The sequence below is a fragment of the Saccostrea cucullata genome, unplaced genomic scaffold (assembly GCF_032062105.1).
Source record: "Saccostrea cucullata isolate Sc308-1 unplaced genomic scaffold, CSIRO_AGI_Scuc_v1 ctg553, whole genome shotgun sequence".
In the NCBI taxonomy this organism is placed as follows: Eukaryota; Metazoa; Mollusca; class Bivalvia; order Ostreida; family Ostreidae; genus Saccostrea; species Saccostrea cuccullata.
This window is the reverse complement of record NW_026927384.1, coordinates 126,910-141,549: the sequence shown is the minus strand read 5'-3', so window position 1 is coordinate 141,549 and position 14,640 is coordinate 126,910. Positions and strand designations below refer to the sequence as shown.

The 14,640-nt window shown below is 35.5% G+C and overlaps 3 protein-coding genes across 4 annotated transcripts; 2 read left to right on the top strand and 1 right to left on the bottom strand.

Moving 5' to 3' along the window:
* Window positions 1-636: 636 nt before the first annotated feature.
* LOC134274298 (GTP-binding protein Di-Ras2-like) lies at window positions 637-2,754 on the bottom strand. Of its 2 annotated transcripts, none has more exons than XM_062756562.1 (2): window positions 2,300-2,754; window positions 637-1,725 (listed from the first exon to the last, which is right to left on the bottom strand). In XM_062756562.1, the coding sequence occupies exons 1-2, from the start codon at window positions 2,393-2,395 to the stop codon at window positions 1,093-1,095; spliced, it is 729 nt and encodes a 242-aa protein (XP_062612546.1). In that variant the 5' UTR covers window positions 2,396-2,754; the 3' UTR covers window positions 637-1,092. The 2 variants fall into 2 exon arrangements, with proteins under 2 accessions (XP_062612546.1, XP_062612547.1); XM_062756563.1 differs by having other exon boundaries at window positions 2,250-2,323.
* A 3,971-nt stretch (window positions 2,755-6,725) lies between these two features.
* LOC134274304 (uncharacterized) lies at window positions 6,726-10,891 on the top strand. The gene is made up of 2 exons (XM_062756570.1): window positions 6,726-6,859; window positions 8,560-10,891. The coding sequence occupies exon 2, from the start codon at window positions 8,577-8,579 to the stop codon at window positions 9,408-9,410; it is 834 nt and encodes a 277-aa protein (XP_062612554.1). The 5' UTR covers window positions 6,726-6,859; window positions 8,560-8,576; the 3' UTR covers window positions 9,411-10,891.
* A 2,232-nt stretch (window positions 10,892-13,123) lies between these two features.
* LOC134274297 (serine/threonine-protein kinase mos-like) lies at window positions 13,124-14,559 on the top strand. The gene has a single exon (XM_062756561.1). The coding sequence runs from the start codon at window positions 13,201-13,203 to the stop codon at window positions 14,206-14,208; it is 1,008 nt and encodes a 335-aa protein (XP_062612545.1). The 5' UTR covers window positions 13,124-13,200; the 3' UTR covers window positions 14,209-14,559.
* Window positions 14,560-14,640: the final 81 nt, after the last annotated feature.

Here is a 14,640-nt window from a genome sequence, read left to right as displayed (position 1 = left end):
AAAAGATGAAATATTTTGTTTCCTGCAATTTTTGTATTTATAAATGATATACATGTATTGCTAAGCTTCAAGCTTTGCATTCATTTTTTAATCTTATTTATTTATTTTCGCCACCTTTATTTTTCTTTCTTCTTATTATTCAATAGTTTCATGCTCCATAGTATTTCTCCTTTGATTATTTTATTTTACATCTCTGAAATTTATCGTATACAAAGTAATTAATAACCAAGAAATCAATCTCATTTTTTGAGACGGAACTCAAAAAGTCTTAAATGTCATTCGTTGAACATCAGTTGAACTACTTTAAACTTCCTAGACAATGTATCGAATTAACTATAAGAGAGGACGGAGTGATTTTCTTATATGGAGCACCAGATTTAATTTTTATAACTTATGTTAAAAATGAAAGTACACGGGTCAAATTGAATCACTTTCTTATTTTTCTGTCTAATTAAAAATAGCTTTAAAAACCTCAAAATGACCTTTTTTAAAGAAAAAAAAATAATTATGTAAAAAAGATTTAAATTTCGAGCTTTTTGACTCAAGTTATTTCTTGTTATATACTTGGACATAAGTAAATCCCCGTTCCTATAGGTATGATGAACACTATAAAAAAAAAAACAGAACACACCGCCATAAAGATTAAATTTATAGTAGAAGTTCTAATAAACACTATTTCTTTTCCTGATTTAAACATCAGTTGTTGATATACGAACATGACAAAAATATTTCATTTATATAAAACATTCACTTTGATCTACGTTAGAATTCTCTAAAGTACTCTAGTACGTAAAAACTGAATTTGAACATAACAATTAAACTGTCGCAACAGAGAATAAATAATTGTTAACAATTCATCCAATTCCAAGAATCTTTCCAACAAATCATAATTTCCGTATAATAACAGCTCAGGAACGTCCAATCAAACACGAATATAACGGACTTCACCGAGACGCATGCGCCGATTCAAAAATAAAATGACTCGAAACGTTGGCATAATCCTGAGAGTATCAAGTAAAGGTATATGCAACAGAATTTATCAAAGTGCACACACATACTGATCTGCATAGAAAATACACACAACGACGGAAACTACATCACAACACATTTCCCCTTTAACTTTTCCTTTCTTTTTTGTGATTTTGTTTTCTTCGTCTCCAGTTGGAGACTCATCGTCCGTCGTGTTTCCAGCTGCAGAAGCTCCTGAAACAATTCCTTCACATTGTAATTTGTTTTTGCCGAGGTTTCAAGAAAGGCACAATTCCAACTTTTTGCCAACTCGGCTCCCTCCCTTTGAGGGACGTCTCGGCATTCTTCGTCACACTTATTCCCTACAAGCATTACCGGAATGTCTCGGAGGTCACCCTTGATTTGAACAATCTCATTGTAAATGGGTTTCAGTTCTTCCAAAGACTGTCGGCTTGTAATAGAATACGTTAAAATGAAAGCGTGCCCTTTGGAGATTGAAAGTCTTTGCATGGCGGGAAACTGGTGACTTCCGGTAGTGTCTGTGATTTGTAATGTACACACCTGCTTGTTACAACTTATCACTTGTCGGTAGGTGTCCTCAATGGTTGGAATGTAACTTTCTTTAAATGTTCCTTTCACAAATCTCAACACTAATGAACTTTTGCCAACTCCTGCGGCTCCGAAAACCACCACTCTATAGTCATTGCTCTGTTCGGGCATCACGCGCAGGCGCACAGAACGATCTTTTGGTGGTATCTGACAAAATATGAAAGATTCTTATTTGTTCACGAATGTTACCAAAGACAGATATCAGATTAAAATGACATGAACAAGTAATCAGAGATGCTATAAAGTGTTCGTTTTAATTTAAATGTAGGCGACCACGTGTTTGAATGTCAAACTTCATGTTTGTCGAGACGTCTACACCTACGAAATAACAAAGGTTTTAATACATCAGTAAGGATTCCAAATCCAGCGAGAATAATTGGAACTTAATTGATTAACTTCTGTACGAGAACCGTTTCTCCAAATGGCCAGTATACAGAATAATTAACTGTCAGAAGCAGTGGAGAAGTTAAGGATGGACTATATCATAATAGAAAGGCTGAATATGGAAACTAGTACGCAGTTGTGACGTCATAAAGCAATCAATTGGGTCCAAAGATTGTAATAGACATTTCAAAGGGGCGTTAAATTACGAGGTGTATTGAACGTCTTGAAATAGGCAACAATCACTAGATACTAAATAGATCTGGCTAATTGAAAAATGGAATCATTACCGAATATCGGTTTCAGCGCTGCTCGTCTTCTTTACAAGATCTTCTCTTACCTGAAGCGCAGTCCGTGAGTTGACACTGGCAGAACCCCTGATGGACATTCGGTTCATACCACTCATCATGCCGGCTGAGGTTTCGTCTTGATTCATCTACAGCGGCTCGCAGCTGATGTCTTCTTTCGCCATTTTTTTCATCGCTATTCGCCGCTCTACAGAGAAATCGATATACACTGCGCGCGACCTTCGAATAAGTCGGCGTTGTTTGCTAAATTGAGACTGACAACATCGATAGAGCCAGAAAATCGATCGGCTGCTGCCACGGACGAGCTACGCACCATTACCTACGAGTTTCTCGACCACAACCCCGGCCTATTCTGGGTCTTTGTGGGAGCTCTTTGTGCTCACTTGCGTTGAGACGTAAAGGGTGGTGGGTGTTAGTGAATTAGATCGGTGGGTGGTTAATACATTTATAGAGGACTCGATGGGTTCTCGTCATGTCCTGAACCTTCACATACACATTAAATAATTGTGACAGTCTTTCGTGTGTGCGAAAAAAATCGTGGCTTATTGATCCGAAAAAGATAGATGTTCCATTTTGATAGATGAAAAATGTCAACCCGATGCCCTTGTTTGATGGCACGCTGTATAATAGATAGTGAAGAACGTAGTCCCATGACATAGTGAAATGGGACACATAGCCTACCCCAATGATGTCTGTAATAATTTTCATTTTTGAAAGTTTGACAGAGAATGAAACCTATAATCGCTGTAAAAGGAGAAAGACAAAACAGGATCATAGGCAGTTGAAACGGGGAACAAGACCCAATCTCTTTGCAATTGTTCATGTCTACCACATTAATAAAACATTCTACAATTACAGGTATATATTACACCATACAGGTACATGTATATATTACACGCGAGACTTCCAATCAATCGCTGATCAAGGCTGCTGTTTTACGATCCCAAGAGATGTCAAAATTCCCTCTTACAGAAATTAAAAATGGGGTGTGCTCTTTTCGTCTTGCCTCGTTTTACAATTTTTTTTATAATAAACCAAATCATGTCAAGGGCTTAAATGATCGTAATTGCGAGTTGTCTCTTAAGATTAAAAGTGCGGAAAAGGTTTATATGTATATTATTATTATTGAAATATTTGAAAAGAATGGCAAAATTTTAAACTCATTGAAAACCAACGCTGATGTTGACAGATTACTATAGACTACAAACCTAACTAGCTATAGAGGTACTGTGAGCGATGAGCTCACTAAATGATACCCCCCGCCTCCCATATGGTTGTAACTGGGGATGAAGTCCATGTTTTGCTGTGGCCGGGAAACCCAAAAATATGGCTCGGATCAAAAAGTCAAATAGGTGCACAATGGCAATATGTAATAAAGATTCTGTGAAAGTTGCATCAAATTTCATTCAGTGGTATGAGAGGAGTTGCGGATAAGAGATGGGTACCCCAAAGCGTAACAGACGGACAGACAGACAGACGGACGGACAGACGGACGGGCGGACAGACGTACAAAGGGAAGGAATTAACGATTACTATATACCCTCCCGCTTTTCAAGCGGGGGGTATAAAAAGTTACTCATGATTTGTCTGGTATCGAGTGTCCTTTATCGTCTATAATGCACCAATAGAGATTGTATATATTCATAATGAAAATGTTTTTTCATAATGAAAATGTTTTTGAATTGATTTTGCATGACAACTATACATTATGTATTTTGTATTAAGCAGAGGAACTTGTTTCCCTTCTTGAATTCGTCTTTTTTGGTATTTTTTGAGATATTGATAATTAACTATTGGAATATTATGATGCGCATTCCAAAAAAAATCATATTTAGTAAACGATGGTTACATGTAAAAATCAAGCACGATTTTCAGTATGTCATGTGACTTCCGGATCGGGCTAAAATATGTTCAAGAACATATATGGGAAGTAATCAGTAAATCAGCTTTTATGAGGTTTGAATAAGTACTTTGTTTTCGCCTTATTTAAAAGCTTCAAGTGTTGTATACACCAAACACAACAGACCAATGAACGACTCCGTTGGCGTTGGGTGTACATGTATTTATACATTTACTTTTTAAAAGATAAATTGAACTATTATACTTTTCCAGTTTGTTAATACATTAATTAAAGATACTGTTGATAACAAACAAAGAACAATCGAAAGATAAATAAAGTTACAAGATTGGGAGTAAAATATACGTCACAACCATGACCATGCTTTGGTGGTCAATGGTGCAAGAAATAATACTTGAAGCGACAGGGGAGCAGTCAAAGGTTTTTACAATGATTGGATGTGTAGATCTTTGGTTTGTTTGTCCGAGTTTTTTTTTTCAACCAGAGAGCCATAGTTATATATATTTAACGTAGCATATACCTGGTTAGATAGGTTGTATGCCACATACAGAAGCAGTCCCTCGATGATACAGGTATTTTATCTTACCTTATAATTTCTTTTTTAAGGTAATTGATCACATTTCCGTTGTTTTATTTATATCTGATTGTTGATATCTGATAGTAGTTTACTGATTTTTTATTACTAAAACTGATGTTTATAGTACATTGTTGCATGACATCAAGGAATGTTGTTCTCTAGGGAGATATGAGAGAGAGAGAGAGAGAGAGAGAGAGAGAAAACTTTCACATGAACAAAAAATTGTACTTGAAATTGGTTGTGTACTATATAAAACCCCAGACATAATACTCCATACATTGGTTTACCCGCATTTCACTCTAGAGAAAACCTGAAGACAAGTAATTATGTGCTTAATCATTCTATACTGCCTGGTTTACCACGTGTAAATAATAAATGATCCCTAATACAATTTTTGGAATGAATAATAAATGATCCCTGTACTACAAGATTTCAATAGTATACGGGACTGTGTACTTACTGACACAAACCAGGGACTGTTTATATGTTCTCGACTAGGGCCATATTCTTTATGATGTTTTTTTTTTTCGACTTGGTGACCAAAACAGAGTCTTTTTGTCTTGCTGACCTCGACTATCAAACACAAACCGAGTTTTTATGATTAACTGCATGATGATGACACAAAATTGAGTCTCTATGATTTTCTGACAGAGACCACAGTCTTCATATTCTCTCAAGTAACAGACACAGACCATATTCTTTATGATATGCTCTGAAGAAATGTAGATGAAGAGTTTTAAAATACGAACAATATTATTCTTCTTTATTAGAAATGCTTTATTTTGTAATTGTAGGATGACTCTTATCTGATAAACCAAATGGTTTTAAAATAATAAAATAAATAATATTCCAATTGATTAGTAAAAAGAACTATTATATAACTTCAAATATTCTAACGACTTCTACAAGTACGAGTCTCTGTTTATCGTCTTCCAAATAGAGCGCACAAATACTGGAGTTAAAATATACATGTCGTAAGTTTAGTCAGCCAGTTTTAAAGAGGCTGGGGGTGGCAGCCATTTTCAGACTATTTAGATCTCCTTAAAAAGAAGAGCTCCATATAAAGATAAAAATGATAAAATTTTAAAACTAAAATGTTTGATTTTTTTCTTTACCAAATGATAGTTGAAGCTTAAGATACCATATGTAAACAAATAAGTTAAATCTGGTGCATGGTTAATTTGTTAACCCCCCCCCCCGCCTCCTTAAGCATTGGTAAGAGGAGTTTATACTCCATTTTTGTTATCATGATGAAATAAATGCTTATGATGACTTATTTTGTAGCCTTATAGCATTAATACTTTTGTTAAATACATATTTCTTTTTCAAAAAGTAGAAGTTGTAGTGGGCGCTCGGTCATGAATAATAAAGTTTGTTTCTTCCCGACACCATTCCTCTGAAAATCTGGTCGTGAAATTCTTATCAAGCACGTGATCTGGGAAAGAAAATGTAGAAGCCACCCTTCAAAGAGGATCACGATTAGGGTTAGGTTTTCATTATCGAAGTGGGGGGAAAAGTGGAATTAATTGCAGATATGGCTTTAAAGTCCGCGTGGGAAATGCATAATTAAATCAAGGTTTAAATGATACCGTATATGGTATATGTTCGTTGTTTGTGACGAGGAGAGAGATGTTAGCCAATAGAATCCCACAGGACCGACTTCCACTGAAGTTCCCAGATTGATGGCTCCGGGGTACTCCCCCGCCGTTATAATGGGGTTAATGGGAAAAAAGTATCGACATAAGTATCAGTCATTGTTTGGCGCGCAAAACTAATTCTGTCCTCTCTTAGAATCTTGTTGATTACAAATAATTATCGCCTTTGATTTGAATTAGGAACATTCATTGATAACGATTTTTGAAAGTAAACTTTTAAAATAGAACAAAGTAAAAATCAATTTCAACATTTTGAAAAGTCTTTTAAATAGATCGATAGGGAGTAATTCAATCTATCTCGACCGTGACCTATACAGGTAATCTATACTTTTTAATGTTCTGCGCTGAGGGATTTAAATGAAAAAATTGATCTCAGTAAAACTGTAGACGAGAAAACGCGTGGTCATAGCAATAAGTAAACAAGATGGCGGCCTAGGGAAAGTCCTCGGTCAAAGACGGGTGGATTATCGTCAGTTAGCCCGACCCCTGGGCAAAATGACAGGTATACTTATTAATTAAAGCCGGTCATTGTGACGTAATTAGGGTTGGTCTCAGAGACAGGTGCCCGTAGAAGCAGATATAAAAAAAAAATAGAACAACGTAATGAATACATGTATAGCTATGTTTACATTCTTAGTAAGGGGTCGTGGTAGTAATATTTTAAGACCTATATATGGCACGTAGAAAAATTATTATATCGATTTTGTATATTGATCATTTTCTAGAAAATGTGGGTCAATTGATTAATTTTTTACTTGGCACAGTTTCAGTTGATCTTACTATTAAGACATTGTAAAATACAGTCATGATACTCACAAATAATAAACAAGATTTGCACGAGTGTCAGACGCATATCTCAATATACTCGCCTCCCCCTTTCTAAAAATATGAAATACCCAGCACAATTAAATTTAAGCAATTTTTAAAAGTAATAATTAAATTCCTCATTTTCAAAATTAATAAATTTAAGAAAAGTCTTTATTAGACAAATTCACAAGAGTATACAACACATATCGATTATCGAACACATTTAATCAAAAGTTGATTCTTTATAGAATTGTTACATGTCATACGCATTGCAGTGTATATCATGATTCATTCAACCAATTAAATGGTATAATATACTTCAAATTCCCACTTTAAAATATTATTTTCCTTTCTGGATTTGAGTCATTTGTTCAGTATATATTGGACAGCACAATGTCCGTGGGCTTTTTCCTGGGGGCAAGATATTTTTTTCTCAAGAGTTGGTGTGAAAACAAGCTGTATTACATACATTAAAATACAAATATTTCACACGTACTAAGAGAGCCGACAGAAGGTATAACAGCCACTTTAATGTAACATCTACAGACATTGCTTCCTTGTCATTCAAACCATGTTAAGAAGATGAAATAATGATTACTTTTTGATATCTTTGTCCTGTCAGTGTGGATAATTATATATCATGTGTCTATTAATATTATATACAACACCAAAATTTATTTAAAGATTCTTTAAGGAGGGATAGATACATGTTTTTGCATTATACCGTTTCTGGGCCTTACGTGTTCATTTCTATGAAGACATAGTGTAGCTAAATTTCTTGCACACATTTACTAAAATATTGCCTTCACCAAATAAACTTTGTCATATTTTGTTGTACTTTTTAAAAGTATTCATTATAGGTGGATGCAAATGCCAAATTTGCAATAATATAATAATATAGTTTTTTAAAAAATATATACATGTATTTGTAATTAAGGTGAGACGACACGTACCTCAAAAATATGATTTTTCCTAAGAATGTGTCATTGAAGTTTTGCTACTCAAGCAAGTTTTCTCACAAAAATTGAGTCACCTTACCAGGCATTTGGACAAGGTACCAGAGGGAGATATTTCATATATAATCCATGTGGGTTATATTTTGAATTGCCAATGGAATAAATTTTGGGTTAATTTACGTTTTTAAACTTTGAAAACAATTTAAAAATCACAAGAGATTGACAATTTTGATTTTTTAAATGTATGATTTCAAGAGATATGAAACAGATATTTGAAGAATGTAGCGTCTGGCCTTTTATTATGCCTATTTATTAATATGCTTTTAAAAGTACTTATAAAAATAAAAAAGCTTTTCCTTAGAAAATAAATCAAATATTTAGTTGTTGAAAAAAAATAGTATGATGGAATTAACTTTAAAACCGTTTGCTTCTTTTTCAGTTGTTTGACTCTACATCATGGCTACCGGCAAAACTCGTCAGATCTCCGTGACCCGGGCCCAGAAACTCCCTCCAATCCGCGAGGAGACGTTCTCAGGTAGAGGCGGAAGTGCCCGGATCTCAGTCAGACCGGCCGCTAAATATGAAATCCTGAGACCCTCCAACGATCCTCCCAAACCACGCCCTACTGTGCACGCGCGCCCCCTACCGGCCGACAGATCCCAGTCTCCAAAGGAACGGAAGTCTCCACGATACCAGTCCCCTCGTAGCCAGGCGCCACCGCGCCAAAATCTGTACGTGGCGCCACTGACGCCGGTGGATACGACAAACACTTTAGTGGACGGCCTGGTAGCAGATTACCTCCACTTTGCTCAGTACGGCCATATTATTCCGCTCTATGAAGGCTCTAGTAACCTTACTTGTCCTTGTTGTACCGACAGGAACCGAGAGAATGTGCGAACTCTTCTGGGGTTTCCTTCCAACGACAAAAGTAAAGTCGGACATCGCTATAGCAATGACTCAAAATACGGCGGAACTGTGTCTCATGACTTCAGCAACGGTAACTATGGTAACCATGGCACGAATTACGAGCCCAGTTACGGCGGATCCCTCTCCGATCGGACGCTGGTAGGCGGGGATCGCCATCGGACCATGGACCGTTCATGGATGAACTACCAGCCTCTTGTTCACGCCTCAAATTACCTGAACCCGGAGTTCAGCCGTCCGTCTGTTATCTACAACTATAACGTGAACCAGACCAGCGCTAACGACGAACACGTCCGGAGCCAGGTCCTGTCGGCTGACAAACAGTACGAACTCTCCATGGCGAAACTCGAAAAATTCGGATTTTGACGTCAGCCATATCTTAAAATTCTTTGCCTCTTTTTATGTCATTTAAAACATTGTCTGATTTAAATGAGAAGCTTATCTTTGCGTGTCAACATCGGCACCAACACGTAAACTAGAAGGAAAAAAGTGAAAGAAAGTGTTGTTTCATGGACAATCGTCTCTTGTCCACTTCATGATGTTGTGGAATCTCGGAAAACCTCAGTGTTCTTCGAGTACACGCACTACTCTATCTGAAATCGTCCAGAGCTTCCATGTATTACTTGTGATCTCATACATGTAGTATATATATGTAAACATTTGACGTATATTTTTGTCATGATTCGTTTAACCTAATAGTATTCATATTTCAGAACCCCACTTACCTCGACATAAATGATATGCTGTCTTTTATATTCTAGTCACAATTAGCGTTTGTATTAGTGTTCATCGTTTTCCCGCTTATACGCATCTACATATCAATCATGAGAAAAGGTTTTTGATAGCATATACATTTAAACAGAAACTTGGATGTAATGTTTTTGTATAGACACTGTAGGTTGTGCTTTTATTTTATCGTATGGTTGTGTTCATCATTTTTGCGGGAAAAATACCTTCTACACGGATTATTAAGAAAGAATTCTTTTTTGTATCAATAATAGAAATCGTCCATACCTCATCTACATCATATATATTTTGAAGTCGTAGTCCTCATATATAGAACACAAAGTTTTGGTGCCAGAGCATTAAACAGATCAAACTCATAGACCTGCACTGGATATATGTGTACAAAACAAAGAAAAAAAATAAAACAACTCGTGTATTTTTCTTTAATTTTTTACCGAAACTAGTAAAAATTATTGTCTAGTTCATTTTGTGGTCAGAGACAATTTTCTAGACATACTATGAGAAATACCAGGTCACCTAACGAAGTTAAATTATGCTGTGTAGAATATATTCACAATATGTACAATCAAATAGTTAATTTTTATTGCTAAAAGATGTAGAAATCATTCTTATATATATGAACAAATAAAAATAGACTGATATTTTAAAAAATTAAATACATCCAAGGGATTTTGAAATAGTTAATTCTTCGACAAACAATTTGAGAAATCTAATTCAAAATCTGTAGAGAACTACTAATTATGATAAATTTATTATCTTATAACATACATACAATAGAACAATACTGTCATTCATTATTTAAGGTGTACAATTAGGTCAAACTACTTCTTAATTACTAGGAGCCAATGAAATACCAGCATGTAATACTCCGTGCCACAGGAGCCAATGAAACAGCTGAAGTGCGGTACTCGGCGTCATGCACGGTAGCCAATGAAAAGCTTGTAATGCTCGTGTCACAAGAGCCAATGAAACAGTTAGAATACTCCCTGTCACTATAATAACTTTTTAATTAGGGTTTTAATGAGTCTTTTGTTTGTTTCATATTTTCTTTGCTCAATTTTTTTTACTGCTATTTCGTAATAAATCAATATATCAAGAGATTTCTTTTGTTCCTGTTATTTTTATACCTTAAATTAACTTTTTGATTGTCGTAAAAAAAAACAACAAAACAACAACAACAAAAAAACACGTAAAAACGCAACAAAAATATGCAAACGCTTGAAAAAAACTTAGTATTTGCCCTTTTCAAGAATTGATTTCAGAGTCAACTACTTTCAAAAAATAAAACTTTTTGGGGGAGATAAAGGCTTCCTTCTAATACTCAGTAAGTAGAGAGAAATTTACAAGAAAAAAAAAACACTTAATCGTCAAAAGACTGAATGACACAGCTTGTTATAAAAAAGCTTTAATTTAGGATCCAATCCAAGCGAATATTGAACAAAAAGTATTTATAAGTACTTAGTCATTTGATGCTTTCACTTTATGTACCCTTAATAAATGCATTGTTAACAAATTCTAAAACAACACATTCAAATGATGAATACAATTTAACAACTATTGTCGAACACGTCCAGGGAAAATATTTTACATTGTCAGCTTAGAAAGAATAACAGTAATTTACCAAAAACCAGATTTTTACATGAAAAATTTACGTTACAAAGAAACAAATTTTGTGGGAGTGATATATTTTGAACATGATAACTTTTATGAACAATTTTCCATTAATGTACCGAACTATAGAATAGACACACACTTAATTCTTCTGTCTCATTAATGCTGTGCCAAAAATTTCGTTAATATAAGTATTCAATAGAACTATCATTTTGTTAATATACTGGATGAATTCAAGAGATGTAAATAAAATTCAACAACATAGAGACCCCCCCCCCCTCCTCCTCCTTGTAAAAGACAGATTGCTGCTTAAGAAACCTTTCTTAAGCTGTTCACAAGAACCCCCATTTTGTGGAATTTTAATACAGTATAAGTTCGGTAAAATCTATGTAGCATATGTTATTCGTTCTTAAGCAATTCAAGCATGCTAAACATTATAATAGGCTAATATTGATTTCACACTGTCTTTGCACATCTTTTAGTAAATAACAATAATTTCTGTTCAACATAATTTTAAGTTTAAACATTTCTGCTGGGTAAAAGCCATTAGCTCTTTAAAAAAAAGAACTTGCGACAAAGACCCAAAACTTACGTTGATTGTAAAAATTTGCAAATTAATTATTGTTTCAAAATTGCTAGTGCATGTTAACTGTTTTACTACAATTATTTGTTTCCTATATAATATTGACTAGAACGTTTTAAGCAGAATAAAATCTAGGTCTTACTAAAATGGGCCATAAGTACCTTATAATATTTGATGTACAAAATTGATTAGGAAGTGTAATAGATACAAAATTTTATGATTCGATAACAAACATGGCTCACTCTTCCTTTGATAATCATAATTATAATAGTGACAGTGTTTACGATTCATGAAATAATCACAAGCTTTTGTTCCGTTGTACGAAGCTCTTTGATTTATTTTAAATCAAATGCATGTTTATAAACAAACTAAGAATTTTATCACCTTGATGTATGGGAGAGGACAAACTAAGAATTTTATCACTTTGACATATTGTCAATAAAATATGTTCAAAATCACCTTGATGATACAGAGCATTATAGATCCCGCTCATTCACTTTGCCATGTCTAGGTTGTATTACATTGTGGCTTAAAAAAAAAAAATTAAAAAAATCCCAGGAAAATCCTGGCAACAAGATTTTAATCCGTTAAATTCGACACGTTTAAACCCTTAAAAAAAATAAATTATCGAAATGCAGAATTTATATACGTAAGATGGTTTTTTTTAAACATATCACAAGTTTCCTTAATTCATAAGACCAGTTGTTTCCTCTTTTTCTTTATTTCTATATTATTAATTTATTTAGCATCAAACTCTTCTACTTTTTTCAAAATGCAAATAAAAATTAATTCTAAATAATTTGAACACATAATATCCATATTTCCACTTATCAGTTTAAATTTAACACTTCCTGAGTCGAAGATAGAGTTGTAATTGGTAGCAATTGATTTTAACAAGATAATAACCTAATATTAAGACGTTTTCCAGTTGTCGAAGTAGTCCATTAAGGAGTCAAGATTCTAAATGCGCAATGATTATGTAATTGGTGTAATTATCCAATGTAAACAACTTACTGATGGTCTATTAGTGTGTCCATTAGCGGGTCCTAGGCCGGGGTGTGAATTTTATTATAGGATCAGTGTAACGACCCCAAGGCGAATTCTATAATTAGAATGTGTATCTTGGCCAGCCAACCAGAGCTTAGTACTGCTCAGTTTGGGAGATTATTAATACAGACCCTGGACTCTTGGACAGCCATTATCAATTGAACTTTGATGGAATGTATACACGAAAAAATGAAAACTACCAACCACTTCAATACACAGCAACTGTCAAAGACGAGCTTCACCAAGAAAAGCTGGCTAAAGTTGAAGTACCTGTTGTCAAAGTACAAGCGAAGTCGAGGAATTGTTCGCAAGGTTATGCCCAAAATTGACTTGATCAACAAGAAAGCCAAACAAGTGAACAAAGACGATGTGAAACTGGGACGTTTATTGGGAGCAGGCGGGTTCGGTTCCGTGTACCTAGGAGCCTACAAAGAGCGCGATGTCGCAGTGAAAATCATGAACAAACAGTGTAAAAACTCTGCAGCCCAAGCAGAAAGTTTCAAGGCTGAACTTCATGTGTTGGACTTTGAGCATCAAAATATTGTGAAAACATTGACCGCCATTCCATTGGATACGTTCCAAGAGGGAGCCTGGATCATAATGGAATACGCCGGAAGTAAGACTCTGCAAACGATGATCAACCACGAGGAACTGGATGTCAAGACGAGAATCAAGTTCGCCTTTCAGATGTCAGACGCCCTGCGCTACATCCACGACAATCACGTGTTACATCTGGACCTAAAGCCCGCCAACATCCTCGTCACCGCACGGGGGGACATCAAGATCGCCGACTTCGGCTGCTCACAGAAAGTGGAGGTCGACACGGGACTGGTGAGCCCCACCCAGAGGTCACTACTGACGGGAACCTTCGCCTACCGCGCCCCGGAACTCCTCAAAGGACAAGTTCCCTCTAATAAAGCAGACATTTATGCTATGGGGGTGACCCTGTGGCAGATGCTAGCGCGGGAAAACCCGTACGGAAATGAGAACCAACATGTGGTGATATTCAGTGTAGTAGCGTACGGACACCGCCCCTCCCACCCCGACATCGACCTTGACCCGTTTGAGGAATGTTACCGTGACCTCTACAGCCAGTGTTGGTCAGTGTCCCAGTTTGACCGACCCTCCGCCCTAGAACTCTACGACACCCTGAAAATCTGGAAGAAATACATGTAACCTTGGTGACCGTGTCTTCCTTTGCCAGACTGTGATATTTTGTATTTTTTGTGCGTTGTGACTATACATTTATATATTTTTTGTGCTATTGCACGTTGTTGTTTTATGCTATATATATATAAATTTATTTTTTTAATCCCTTTTACACTATTGTGTGGCCCTAAGTGCCCGATCACACCCTCGACTAGCGGTGTGGGACTGAACAAGCACTGTTTATAAACATGTCCTATTTACATGAAGGGGGGTAATCTCTTCTTGTATACACATTTATATTGAATTGTACATTATTTATACACTTTATTTCTGAAAGTGCTATGTTGCTATAACATTTAATAAACTTTCTACACTTGATGTTTGACTCTGCTATTGTATATAGAAGACAATTGATTGATCATGTCAGATGGACCATAAAAAGAACAGAGGTATTCACTG